At 34.1% G+C, this 14,499-nt stretch overlaps 1 protein-coding gene across 1 annotated transcript in view; it reads right to left on the reverse strand.

Annotated features, from left to right (window-relative positions):
- LOC128995592 (mucin-4-like) overlaps window positions 1-9,871 on the reverse strand; it is a 40,843-nt gene extending 30,972 nt beyond the window's left edge. The window contains exons 1-3 of the mRNA XM_054420609.1: window positions 9,809-9,871; window positions 8,054-8,085; window positions 6,810-6,900 (exon numbers count right to left, since the gene is read on the reverse strand). Coding sequence (XP_054276584.1) covers window positions 6,810-6,900; window positions 8,054-8,085; window positions 9,809-9,871 — 186 coding nt within the window. The remainder of the gene's footprint in view (window positions 1-6,809; window positions 6,901-8,053; window positions 8,086-9,808) is intronic.
- Between the last annotated feature and the right edge of the window lie 4,628 nt (window positions 9,872-14,499).

Here is a 14,499-nt window from a genome sequence, read left to right on the forward strand (position 1 = left end):
TCGAAAGGGCTTCACCCTAGAGGGTTTTAAGGGGTCCAATGTCAAACTTTTAGAACTACAATGTTTACAAATAAATATAATTTAAAAGCAGATGTTTACTTTCACCTACTGTTTTGTAGGTTTGAATAATCACAACATTCTGTATTAGTCATTATTGGAAATAGTGCCACACTGTTTCCACAGAATGCAGCACAGAAAACTAATTTACTTTTGGATAATTCCAAATATATTAAACCCCAATCGCAGCACACCTGTGCACTCAACAACGTTTAAATTCTCCACTATTAAATATTTAAACATAAAAGTAAAAACTTTTATGAAAGTAATATGAAAAATAAAATGGATGGCAATGCCTCAATATTTTTATCTCTTGTTCTATATTATTAAGTGAATAATAATCGTGCGTGCTATCTCAGGTATTGAAATGCCTCCCAATTTGTCAATAACCCACTACTCATTAAAAGAAGGAACTCCAATCATTCCAATTTCAAAAACTTAAATCCACCCAAGCTATGCAACCGAACCAGACTGACGATTAAAAAAAATGACAACAAACTTGATTGAAGCAACAATCATCAGTGGTTAGTTTAAAGGAGAAATAGTCTTAATCTCAAGAATACCGATGATTTTCTCCGAATTACCCTTTGAGTTCAAGCGACTACAATTTCCTTGCTTTCACAATGACCATAATAAGGAACAAGTAGGTACAATCCCTGAGTATCAGTTTTATACTTAACTGCTGGTATAAGTATAAAATGCTTATTTCAGTTATGGGAGTGGACACGGTTTAAGAACATTTGGTTCTTATAATTTATATGGTATGCTATAGTATATAGCACATCTACCATAGCCATCATGTTCTACCATTGTACCTAAACCATAGAAAAAAGTAAAGTTCTCATTGTGCTTTTAAAGTTTAGCTTTTTGTTGCTAGTTGGTTGAAATTAGCTGTTGTCATAAATGCAAAAAAAAAAATAAATAATAATAATAATAGTGCTGCACCCTGTTGGTAAACCTTATAACTTTTTTAATGCTATTTAATATCATAGAACCAACTTGTGCAGTTGAGACAGCTGACAAAATTCTTTAATTCCTTTTAAATATGAAAACTCATGACATAAGGTAAACATGGGAAACTCCAGAGCCACTGGGGCGGAGCCCGAAAGGATTCTTGAGATAAGAATATGTCTGTATGTTAATCGGAAATGTGAGCTATCATCATACCAAATCTTAACCCTGTCGGTTAAGTATTTTTCGCGTTTACTTGTCACAAACATCCATCCATCCATCCAAACTCTCTCCTTACTTATAATATTAGTAGGATTAGTAGGATAAATAAGGGGTTTTGTCAGCAGCTATATTGTTATTGTATTTGTTTAACACGTTCGCTACCGCAATACCAAATTTTTCATTCACATAGACCAGCGACGCAAATATGCGACGGCCGGTTTCTATCCACAGACTGCCGTCGTGCACATTAAAATAGATTGATAACGCATATTTGCATCGGTGTTCAAAGGTTATCAAAAGGCTTATATCTTTCTAACGGTCTATTTGAAGGCACTGAATTCTCTGCGGTGGTCTACAGGGATGTTTGACGCACAACTGCGTCACTTGGTCTGTGGATATGATTATTAATGGCGTCATATGATAGTTGGAAAAACTGGCCTTTACTTTTCTGCATCACTGTGCAGTATGTATGCTGCATTATCCTATGTAGCTTTTATATTTGTTCCATTATAAACTGTTCTTGAATAATCTGTTGTTTTTACTTACTTTCATCTCAAAACATAAACAAAAATGAACTGTCGCATATGTATGTGGCGTTTGGGCTATTTAAAGAAAAGTATAATAATTTTAACTATTGTCTTCGCTATAGACCGGGTGTCGCAAATATGCGACATTACAAAAGGTTATCAACAATATTAGAAAAAAGAATATATCATTTACATACACGACTGCAGTGTATTACAAAGTAAATGATCGCTGTTTAAAACAGATTTTGCCCATGGTCTGTGTGTACTATTAACCAAGTGACAGCCGGTCTAAGTGTAAGATTAAATTGTATACCTTGGTCCGTGGCAATGATCGCGGCGTCGCATATAGATTCAAGATTCAAGATTCAAAGAGTCTTTAATTCACACAGTACAAATTTTCGTACATGAATAGTGTCTATTGTCTATTGTTACTTACTACCTAAATTAGCAATAAGAAACATTTAAACAAAATACTATAGGCTACATTATTTTAAATTGAAATTACTATAATCTTCTATTTTGTAAGGTGCAAGGTCAAGTAAGAATGCCTTCAGATTTTTCATAAATTTAGATTTGTCTTTTTCTTTTTTTTAAAAGCTAGGAAGTTTTCTAAAAAAATAGTTTCCAATATAAGAAGGTTTATTTTTAAAAAGTTCAAGTCTTGGTTTTTCTTTAGCTAAATAATTTTTACCCCTTGTATTATAATTATGCACAGGCAATTCTTGAGTCTCAGCAATATTTAAAAAATATTTAATTGTTTCAAAAATATATAAGGCGTGAACTGTAAAAATGCCCATCTCTTTAAAATAAGATTTGACGGACTGGTTGTATTTTAATTTATGTATTATCCTGATAGCTTTTTTTTGAATTTTCAAAATCTTTTTTAAATTATTTTTCTTTGTCCCACCATAAATACTAATTCCATAGTTAATATGTGATTCAATATGAGCATGATATATCATTTTAAGTACTGATCCTTCACAAAGATATGACATTGTTCTTAGGACGAATATACCAGAATTTAGTTTTTTTATTAAATACTCGACATGTTTATTCCAGCTTAAATCCTCATCTATTATCAAACCCAATAGTTTTGAGGTTTTAACTTGAGCAATGGAATTTGTATCTATATCTAACTTAATACTTTGATCATTTTTGTCTCTTTTTGTTTTGAAAAGAATGAAATTAGTTTTACTAGTATTAAGTACTAAATTATGGTCTTTTAAAAACTGATTCAGACTTTTTAATTCTGATTTAGCAGACATTTCTAAATCAGTTAGGGATTTCCCAGTTGTGTTAAGATTAACATCATCTGCATATATACTTATCTTACTACCTGGGTCTTTTAGAGAATTTGGAAGATTTTTAAGGTAACATATGAATAAAAGAGGACCAAGAATCGATCCCTGTGGGACACCAGATGATATCTTTGATAAATTAGATCTTGTTTTTTGGATGATGTTATTTTTTGACAAAGTTGATATTTCCACAAATTGGTAACGTTCCTCTAAGTATGATTTAAACCATTTGAGAGTGACTCCTTTAATACCCAAATTATCAAGTTTAGCTATTAATTGATGGTAGTCTACATTATCAAATGCCTGGGACATGTCCATGAAGATGCCAGCTGAATTTAAACCCTTATCCAGTGAATTTATCACGGCTTCAACAAAATTAACCGCTGATGTAACTGTCGATCTACCAGCACGGAAACCATGTTGTTCATTATCAATTAGATCATATTGGTTCAAGAAACTGTTCAACCTGTTGTACACTGCCTTCTCATATACCTTTGATATTGCCGGGAGAATTGACACTGGCCTGTAGTTTGAAATATCTTTCTTAGAGTTTTTCTTATAAACAGGTACCACTCTAGCAATTTTAAGCTCATTTGGAAAAATTCCTGTTACAAATGATGAGTTAATTAGGTGCATTAAAATTAATTTAATCTCATCTTTCACCTCTTTTAACATTTTTACTGATAAATTGTCATAGCCAGATGTTGTTTTATTTTTTAAAGATTGTATAATAGTTATTATTTCGGTATCAGTTACTGGTTCGAAATACAATTTTGTATGCCATATATTTTTTGAAGAGGTGTCTGATGTAGTATTACAAAATTTTGTATGTAACGTAGAGGATTTTGTAAAAAATGAGTTAAAATTATTTGTTATTTCTTTTGGATTGTTAACTATCTTATTGTTAACTTTTATTGACATATTTTCCTGTTCTTTTTGTTTTTTGCCGTTAAAGACTTCCTTGTTAATAATTGACCATGTTGTTTTTGAAATGTTTGATGAATGTTTAATTTTTTTGTTATAATATTCTTTTTTTGTTTTGAAAAGATCGAATTTAAATTTTCTTTGACGAATTTTAAGCTCTTTGCACTCTTTGTCTTGATTTCTTGCACACTTACTTAGCCTAACAATAGTTTCCCTCTCTTCTCTTAACCTAGTATTCATCCAGCAATTCTTTTTGGAGCCTGTTCTAACAGTAATTTGTGGAAAACACTCATTAAAATAATAAACAAATTTCTGATGGAACTTAGAGTACTTATATTCAATAGGAGACATGTAAATTTCCATCCAATTCTCATCTTTCAGTTTTGATTTAAACAAATTGATGTTTTCTTGGCCAAGATTTCTACAAGTTTTTACTATGGATTTTTTTTTGTTATGATCAAGGGTGATATTCATCTCAAGTACCTGACCATCATGGTCTGACAAACAAGTAATTAAGCCATATACATACATCTGTACATCAGTAATATTAGTTAAAAAATTATCAATAGAGGATTTGGAATTTTTAACAACTCTTGTGGGAAAGTCCACCAAATATCTCATGCTGTGGCTTTTTAGCATGTTTGAAAACTGTTTATATGTGTGATTTTTATCCAGTACATTTATATTAATGTCCCCAGCTACAATTATATTTTTACAAATTCCTAAGAGCCTGTCAATCACAAAACTAAGTTTATCTAAAAATAGTTTACTGCTTGCGCTTGGGGAACGATAAACTCCTAATAGTACAAACTGATAATTGTTGGTACAGCACTTCACCGCACAACACTCAAAAACCTTCTCCTCACATGTTTCCTGTATTATAGAGGTTGAAATTTTCTTAATTTTTAGATTATTTAAATTATTTTTAGCCATCAATGCCACACCTCCTTTTGTAAAATTGCTTCTACAAAAATAATGCTTAAGAGTGTAACCATCAATATTGAATTTTTGAATTTCATAATCCTTCATATTATGCTCTGTTATTACTAATAAGTGTGGATTTATTTCGTCAATAATAATTTCTAATCCATTTTTACGAGATTCCAGATGTTCTATATTTTGGTGAAATATTGTTATTTTGTTTTTGGAGGAGTCAAAGTTTGGTTTAGGTTTGTGGCTTGAAGGGTTCCGAGAACTGTGTTGTGAAGAGCTGTACACATTCTTAGTTAAGGCTATACATTCTTTGGTATTTGTTGTATTATTTGTAAAAAAGAAGAGGAAGGAACAACCATGTTACCTGAAATCACTCCTAAACTGACTTCACTCACAGACACATCACTTTTACTCTGCTTTTCACTGACACTGACATCCGCACTAGTGTTGAGGGAGACACATTCTGCGTAACTGCAATGGCCAGGTACTAGATGAGGTGGTGGACTGGTCTGCTGCTCACTAGGCCTGTTGGTCTCGATGGTCGGGGACTGGCTTGACAAGGGTTGCTCACTCAGAGGCGAGGTGACACTAGAGACTGTGTTGAAATCTTCCATTGACGACAGCGATGAACCAAAAACAGATGTCTCCTGCAATTCTTGGATAGCAATTATATTGCGTAATCGTTTGACAAAAAAATGATGAGGCATCCCACTCCACAGTAACCTTTTGGAGTTCTGATGATAACTTACTACCTCAACCATTGCACCAGTCTTTTTTTGGAAGTTAGTTAGATTTTTAATAAAGTGATTAGGTGAAATCAAATCCCTTACGCAACCCATCGCAGAGCATACCAGTTTTTTAAATCCCTTTTTCTGAAAATCTTTAGTAAGTTCGTTGAAAGCTGTGTCGTAATCGAAATGGGTTGGCTTGTTGAAATACTCCAACTTTGTTATAAGGCTATACACACCAGCACCCTTAGCACTTTTCTGATATGCTAAGAAATCGTTAATACAGTTTTTCTTTGCGGGTCTTCCGAACATTTTTCGAAATGTAGCTGCCACACCAGCAGTCATATTTCTTGGACTTTCTAGATCTGCTGATATTGTATGTGCAAAAGCGACATCTTCCATCTGTTGGTATTTCCTTATCATGTCCTTCATGTCCATATCGATGACTGAGATTGGTTCTTCATGCTCTCTGTTGATTTCTGGTCTTGAAATGTTCATTGGGGCTGGGGTATTTGCTTTTTTACTAAGATAAGTATGTTTTTTATTTGAAATTTCATTAATTTTTTGTAATTTTGATTTATTACAGTTTTCTGACATTCCTTTGATTGAGCTCTTGTTTTTACTTGCATGCCACTGACTGAAAGCATAGATTACAATACGTGCCAACTCTTGCTTACCTTTAACATATATGCAACGCTCGGCAGCGAACGTGTTAAGATGACAACATGATTATGACCTTAGAGTCAAAACTAGTAGGTAGTTGTTTAATAAAATGAATTTAATAGGTTAATAGTGTTTAATATTGCATTCAATTGTGTTGTGTATATACATACATACATATATGTCCGTGAACGTGATAACTTGAGTATACTACCATTGACTATACACAGAATGTTCTGTGTATAGTCAATGGTACTACACAAAGTCTGATCAATGGCCGAGTGGTCCAAGGTGTTGTATGTATCTCAGGGAGTCTTGTTTTGGTCAAGTTTGGTAGGTTTTAAATAATTTAGGGCCGTCTCAAAGTTACAGTTAACAGATCAAAAATTATTTCTTTGATTGTTTTTATGAATCAAGGGAAAACATAATAAAAATGGGCATGATTAAATCATGAATAATTGATGAAGTTCAAAGGACCTGAGGATATTGTACAAAACAGTTGTGCTTACCTGCTGAGGTGTGAGCAGCAGCGAGCTGCCAGGGCGCCCGTCCAATAAGCTCTGAGGTAGCGAGTCCACGATGCCTTCCTTGTGCTGCACTCTGCAACAACCATCACAGCATATTTTAGAAGCACCGTACAAAATATATTTTTGAAAACATATACGAATAGTAGGGTTTAGATTTTGAGATATAGGCTGTGTGAATCATGGGAAAACTAGACCTACTGAGTGGTATTAATCAGTGTAGTGAAGTTAAATTTAGGCCTACCTACAAGGCTAAATCCAGATTAGCTTGTTGACATAAAGAACCCTTAAAAGAAGATGGATAAATTCTTTTGTCAGGTTCTCAACTTTTCTTCATACCTATGTATACCTAAATGTAACAATTCACTCTTCTAAGAACAAGAATTAGAACAAATACCCCCGCCGCAGCAAACCTGCAGACTAAGCAAATTTCATCTTGTCTGATTACATATTTTATAAAATATTTCCTTAAATAAGACATATTTATTCCCAATTTAAATAACATTAGATTTAACGAGTGCTTAGGTTTTCTGCTATGGGGAAGGTAAACAGTGTTTTTGACCAACTGTCAATTAGTAGGCCTATAGAATGAAATAAATAAATTTGCCAAATTTGATCAACATATCCATAAACAAGTAAACTACAACAGTTTTCATTTTATCCATAAGAATAACATGGGAATTTTAAATTTGCACTTTTTTGAATTTTCTGTAACCATTAGACATACAACAATGCTTCAATATACTAAATTATTTATTTGTTTAAGTTCTGCAAAATGGTTGGGAAAGAAATTCCAGAATTTTATGTTTTTAGGGTCAAAAATGGGAAAACCCCATTTTTATCCCATAAAACCCCGTTCACATAGTCCGATCATGCTAGTTCGGGAACTCGTTCGAATATATGTAGGTTTACACGTTTATACTAAATTTCATCAAGATCGGATGATTTTTGTTTGAGTTATTGTGTTAACGGACATATATATATATATATATGAATTTTAACGGGTTTTGTTTTTGGCCTCTGGGGACCTCTAAACGAAAAAGTAAATCGGTCCCGGGTCCAGGTCTTACCATGAGAACTGCGGTATTAGCTTATTCCCTATATGGGAAATTCGCTAAAAACACTTTCAAACGCCAATTTTGTTTGAATTGAAACGAAAATGAGCTAGTAAACCGAGTCTTTGACTATACAATCTGATTCATTAGAGTTATCGTATTTAATATACTCACAAATCCAGCACTGGAGGGCACACACACCAATGCTAAGCATATCTGAAACCAAAGTTATTCAGAACTAAATTAGTACTCAAATCTCTCTCTACCAGACAAACACATTAGCTACATCTCATCAAGAAAATTGAAAAAGTTGTCTACTTAGTGCTGTGGAAGCTACAATAATTTAAGTCTACATAAGCCCAAGACTAATCTTACTTCTTTAAACTATCTTACATAGGTCACTTAAAAACCCCCATACTTACAATAGGCTACGGGTCCAAGAGCGAAAATCGGAAATAAAGAGGCATTGCATGATTAAAGAATTTAATAGGCTTAAGGATCTTTATCCCCTCCTCGGCTACAGATTCATAAATATTAATCAAGTTAAGTTTATTCTAAAAGTCCATAAGCCACCAGTGCTTCAATGCAACAATGCTTCAATATACTAAATTATTTCTTTTTTTAAGCTCTACAAAATGGGAAAAACCTATTTTTACCCCATAAAACACCGTTCACATGGTCCGATCATGCTTTTTCGCGGATTCATAATTAATAACCATTAAGTTTACTCTTAAAGTCCATAAACCACCATGTTGGGAAAAAAAACAATTTCTCGGATGTAACCTAAATGGAGATGATTGGTCTGCATCTTAAGAATCTATCAGTTTGCTGATAGCAGACCAGTGGGGCCTAATTTATGCAGAAAAAATCATTCTAAGGAAGCAGTGGACTTAAGAACTGGGCTGGGTAATGTTAAAATTAGGCAAATGTAATGGAGACTGAGTCATCATCAGTCTTGTAGCTGTAGCAAAGTTCAAACTAAGCTACAAGTTAAATCATGTAGTCAGTGAACCTATGGCGTTTTGGCAAAAGACTGGCTGGTTTATGCTAGATTAGAAAAGTAAGGTTACCGTACATTAGTTAATGCTGGTTTGGAAAGAGGTGTTTTGCCTTGGATTTGGCATTATTTTTAACTTTTTCACAGCGATCAAAGCTCTTTTCACAGTGATCGATGTGGAAACCTAGAGACTAACTAAATCATAAGTTTAGGCCTAAATTATTCAATATACATAACTACCTGCAATAAGTACAGTAGAACCTCGCTAATCCGTCACCTACGGGACCGGGAGCATGGTCGGAACAGCATAAAGGCCGGATTATCAGAGGAACGTTTTCATTGACATAAAACGTAGTAAAACTGTATTTTGAACAGACCACGGAGTCGGATAACTATGGTTTGTCCAACAGGACATAAAATGGTTATTTCCAACTCATAAACAACGCCTAATACTAGCTGTAAATGGACTTTAATGTGATAAGTTTGCATTATATTAGGTACGGTACATCATAAAATTACAATTAGTAGGCCATTGCGCAATCATGATAAATACGTTACCTAGATGTCATTATCCTTGGTTCAGTAATAAAAAATGTAACGTTTAAAATCACAGCTTTTTCAAACTTTTACTCAAACAAAGAAATAGCCAAACACTGTACAGCAAAATAAAGAACAGAACAGAAAGTCTAGTAACCTAGCTAGTCATAGGTTACTGCTACGCTTTTTCAATACAGAAGAATGTTGATAAAAACATTAGACAAAAAATATAAAAGTAGCCTATCAAATAATATATAGTACACTTATAAAATCATCGCTTTTTCTTTTAATCTTTTTTATTCTTTCTTCAGTTTCTCTTCGTCCACCCATTCAACATGTTTCCATGGTTACTAAGTTATCACCCAATCACAGGCTACTAAAGTGTTCATGATTACCAAATACCCAGTCACAAAATGTTGAGACATAGCCCACAGCAGACAGATACATCTGATACACATGTGTCATGTATAAGCCTAAAAGGAGAAGACTATTGTCAGTGCCAACGGATAGCTTTACCTTGAAGCTTTGATCGATATTCCTTGTTTAGCTTCCATTTTATTTTTGTCAAATGAACTGTGATTTTTCAAAAACAATAATGTGGGAGCCTACTTAAAATTAATAATGGGCAGAAATTGTTAGATGTAACTCACAACGAATTTCGACACATCATACCCTACATTACTAAAAAACACAATTTATAAAGTTTTCTAGTTTTTTTTTTTACTTGGACAATGAGGTTATGTTAGCGGAAGCCTAACTTATTGTGTTGGTGGCACAGTCTGACCAAGCGAGGAGTCGGACCATCGGAGGTCTGATTAGCTAGGTTTTACTGTATTGCATTAGCCTACAGCTTATTTACCTAAACTTACAGTACCGTAGGTAACTTATTTACCTAACTTAGGCTAAGTTATTTAGAAGTTTAGATCCTAGGTTTTTTTAACAGAGAGCCAGGCTTATAAGTAGGCCCAAGCATGATGAACCATCGCAGCTGAAACAGCTTAGTGTGCGCACAAGAGATCCTAAGCTACTGACACATTCAAGTTGAAAATTGGGCCTATGTTAGTAAGTAACCAATTTCAGAGTGTCATATTAAGATCAGGTTAGGCTGTTTAAAATTAGGATAATCAACACGCAAGGTAGGCTAGGCCTACTAACAGACTAGCAAGCAGGGAATGCCTTGGCTATTCGATTTTGGTCTCTTGAGGTTAGAATTTTAGAATTAAGACCTCAGGCCTTGGATTGATTAACAAACTAAAAAGTATTAGGCTACAGCCTGTATTTAAATTAAAAATAACTTTATAATAAGCTATTATGTCAAACATATAAGTTTTATTCAAATACTACGGTAGGCCTACTGTATGCTCTACAGGACTAAAAGGCTAGGGCCGTGTTCTCTGAGGTCAACATGAACAAAGACAAGAAAATTATAACTGAAATATTACAAACAACACAATTTATGTCATACTTACAACTATTCAGTACTATTTCATGCTGCATTTAAGTTATGAACTGCATGTTTACTACACGATAATTATTACAAAAATCACTATTTAAGAATAACAATAAACAAACGGGTTTAATACAACAGCACATCTCCATAACGAAAATTCGAAACTATCGCGTAAACATAACCATAAACGAACACATTTCTGTCATTAGATTTTAATTTACAATTGTACACTTCATTCTCACTTTAACTTCAAGACGCATAATTAATTACGATACTGATTAATGAAACAGCGATTCACAATCGCGTTGATGCTTGAGGTTTAACAAACGGCCATCTTCATTTTGCCTTTTGCCAATGCCATTGCCATTACAATGTTGCCATAATCGCAGAATGTTTAGAGAAGCTGGAACAAATGCTGCCAACCGGATGACACAATAGTCAAACAAGAAGATGCCTTAAATTATTTGTTTGATAATTAAAATTGTTAATGATTCAATAAAAAAACAATTTGCATAAATGAATGCAAATGAACTGCTTTGGAGTTTAATGGACTTCATTTTAGAAGTTAGTTATTGTACCAAAATTGCAATAAATAAAGATAATAGTGATGTTATTTCTTTGAAATTCCTTATTTCAAATTACTGAATTTGTAATGCAATTTAGTTTAGTACAATACTGCAAGAAATAAATGTGATGGGATATTTGTCTCAATAAAAAATAAAAAATAAATAATTTATTTATTCCTTATTAGGCTATGACAGATAGGAAAATAAATCACAGGTTAACAAAGTTTGTTTTTTGTGCATGTAGCCAAGTTCCATTTATAAATATTATGACATACGAATCGTATTTCAAGCTCAGTCTCCATAAATTAAGGTATAATATTGATTACCTAGGGCTTGGTAAATAATCGTTCAAATAATAATTCCGCTTTCATGGCAATGTCGGGGGGGGGGGGGGGGAAGAACAAGCACAGGCAGCAGAAACAAATCTTTATTATAGGTAGTTGATTTACGGGACCTAATTGTCCTGTCTTAGATGGATGGGATCTTTTTTGTAGCCAGTCTAAAATTGAACTTTAGCACGCTCCCCTCTAACTTCTAATGATTGCGAAGGCCGTCCAATAAGCCTCGGGTGGGTAGAGATGGTGGGAGGGGTGGCACAGAAAACACAGTGGGGAAGAGAGTGGAGAGGGGAATCAGGAAATTGAAGGCGGGGGGAGGAGGGGTTCCCTAGTCCCTACTACAGTGATCACTAGCCAGGATTCAGCTCACGTGAAGATAACGCGATCAGTTTACTTTGTGGAACCGTGCAGTCACTTCAGTGAATAGTATTTTGGTGCTAATAAAGTGATAAAGTTAGTGTTGTGAAATCAAGGTGTTCTCACGGATGACCGAACCTTGTTATCTCCTTTGTGTATCAGAGCAAAGATAAAAATTCACTAATTATTCATAGTAATAATTCTATAGTGCATTGTTTTATAGTGAATAGATAGTAAGAGATTGTATATTTGATCGTTTGTACTATCGGCAAGCATGCAACCCGTATTCTCTACAAAATGGTATGAACAAAATGCGTAATCTGAAAACACTTACCCGTGGTGTAACGTGCCTATGTCCTACGGGGCCCACAGAACACAAAACAAGTATTCCGTTGCTCCTATTGGACATGACGTCACAAACACAAATGCAGTGCAATCGATGGAGTGACATGAGTCAGATTAAAGCTTAACTAATCAATTTAAATAGTTTTTCATGAAGTAACATGATTCTATTTAAAACAGTCATTAGTTTACCGGTTCATATGTGGAGTTATTTTCTAATAATAGTAATGTATGATTTAATTGTTTGTTTCAATTAATATTTAGTGTGGCGTCAGATGTGTTCCGGATAAAGTAGTTCACGGATTAGATTTTGTTTCTGAATCCACGGAGGGAGGCATGGCATAGCGGGGTTCATGTTTTGCATTTTTAGAACTGGAGGGGCTTTCTGGTAACTAAAACCATGAAATAGATTAGAAGGGAGGGAATTTGATTGAAGGTACGATGGAAAGTTCAACATAGCCGTGGTGGGGTGGGCGGTGTCTTGCGTCCGACCAATGGCGTTCTGGATTTGATATGGAGGGGCGTGGTTTATTTTGATTGCACACATTCATGACAATATCCTAAAAACGGATCTCGTTTCCTTTCTTTTTCTTTTCATGTATTAGATCTTCAAAGTACAGAGGAGTTTCTTGCGTGGTAGTTCAAAGTACCATAACCATAGCATAGGAAGCGAAGCCGCCAGTCTTCTCCTTTCTCCTTTTCCCCGTAGTGAATGTAGTTTCGTCTGCCCTTCCATTCCTATCGTCTGCGGCTCTTCATGTTTATTTATGCTATGTTTTAGTTTACCATATGGCGTTCTCTAACCCACGAATTTGAAATAGGCCATTTATCTTTTTCCTCCTAATAAATTTCATTGTTTAAAATTTACTGTCTCTTGACAAAGATTTGTATAGGATAGGCCTAGCCTGTTTGTCGATTTATCTTGGTTGACCATTAAAAATAGGCTAACACATTCTTCTTCTGCCTGCAATTTAGAAGACTAGGCCTAGGTCTATCATGTATATTTTTTTTAAACCCTAAACCTATAGACTAGCCTAATAATTAGTGGCTGCACTTTAGTTTACGTCCTACTCTCATTCGAATGAATATAACGATCGATATATCGATTATTTCATTCAATAGGCCTATAACTTAAACAAGTTTGGTTAGTTAGGTTAGGTTAACCTAACTAACCGAATGAAATAATTGATTTATCAAATAATCTATATAAGTTATCGATATATTCATTTGAATAAGTGTAGGACGTAAACTAAAGTGCAGCCAGTTTAACAGGTTAGTTAAAAACAAAGGTAGTTAAGAAGTTAGTTTAAAACAGTTTCCGTTTTTTAATCCATCTTAAGTTTATGTATTAATTAAGTTAACCTAAGTTATTTTGCCTAAACTGGGATCAGTTGTCAATTTGTAATTTAAATGCTTTTAAAGATATAAAAACAGTAGGAATATGGACCGTAAAGGAAAACAAAAATATCGATACCGGTATAGCCTATAACAAAATCATCGATTAAACTTAAAATATGAGCTATTAATTTACAGCTGTGTTTAAAGAATAAGTCAGCCTTATTTACTAACAAGACTACAAGATCGAGCCACTCATCCTACACTCATCTCCATTCATACTAACTTGACTTAAAATATCTAATGGTCGCCATTTCATTGAAAGCTATTAAAACATTAATGAATGTCCCCTTTAACAGGAAAGTAAGTTAACTTAGCTTACCCTTATTTCAATCTACTACCTATCTTAAGTGACTTTTTCTGGTGAACGCTCAAGTTTCATGTGTAAGGCAAACCCGAACACAGGAACAGCACATTCCATATGTGAGGGTTGGTTTAAACTTGATGTATAAAGGCGAACACGAGGACAGGAACAATTGGAGTGAATGCTAGAAGGTCACTTTTGGTGTAAGTTATGAATCTTATGCTTCTGATTCGTGGATACTTTTAATCATGATGAAAAAGAACATAGGCTACACACAGATTAGATTGGTAGACTACACCTTTTGAAGTAAAATTAAAGCTATATAGTAGAACCT

This window comes from Macrosteles quadrilineatus, unplaced genomic scaffold (assembly GCF_028750875.1).
Source record: "Macrosteles quadrilineatus isolate MER2022 unplaced genomic scaffold, UCM_ALF_1.0 Scaffold_5__1_contigs__length_97177068, whole genome shotgun sequence".
In the NCBI taxonomy this organism is placed as follows: Eukaryota; Metazoa; Arthropoda; class Insecta; order Hemiptera; family Cicadellidae; genus Macrosteles; species Macrosteles quadrilineatus.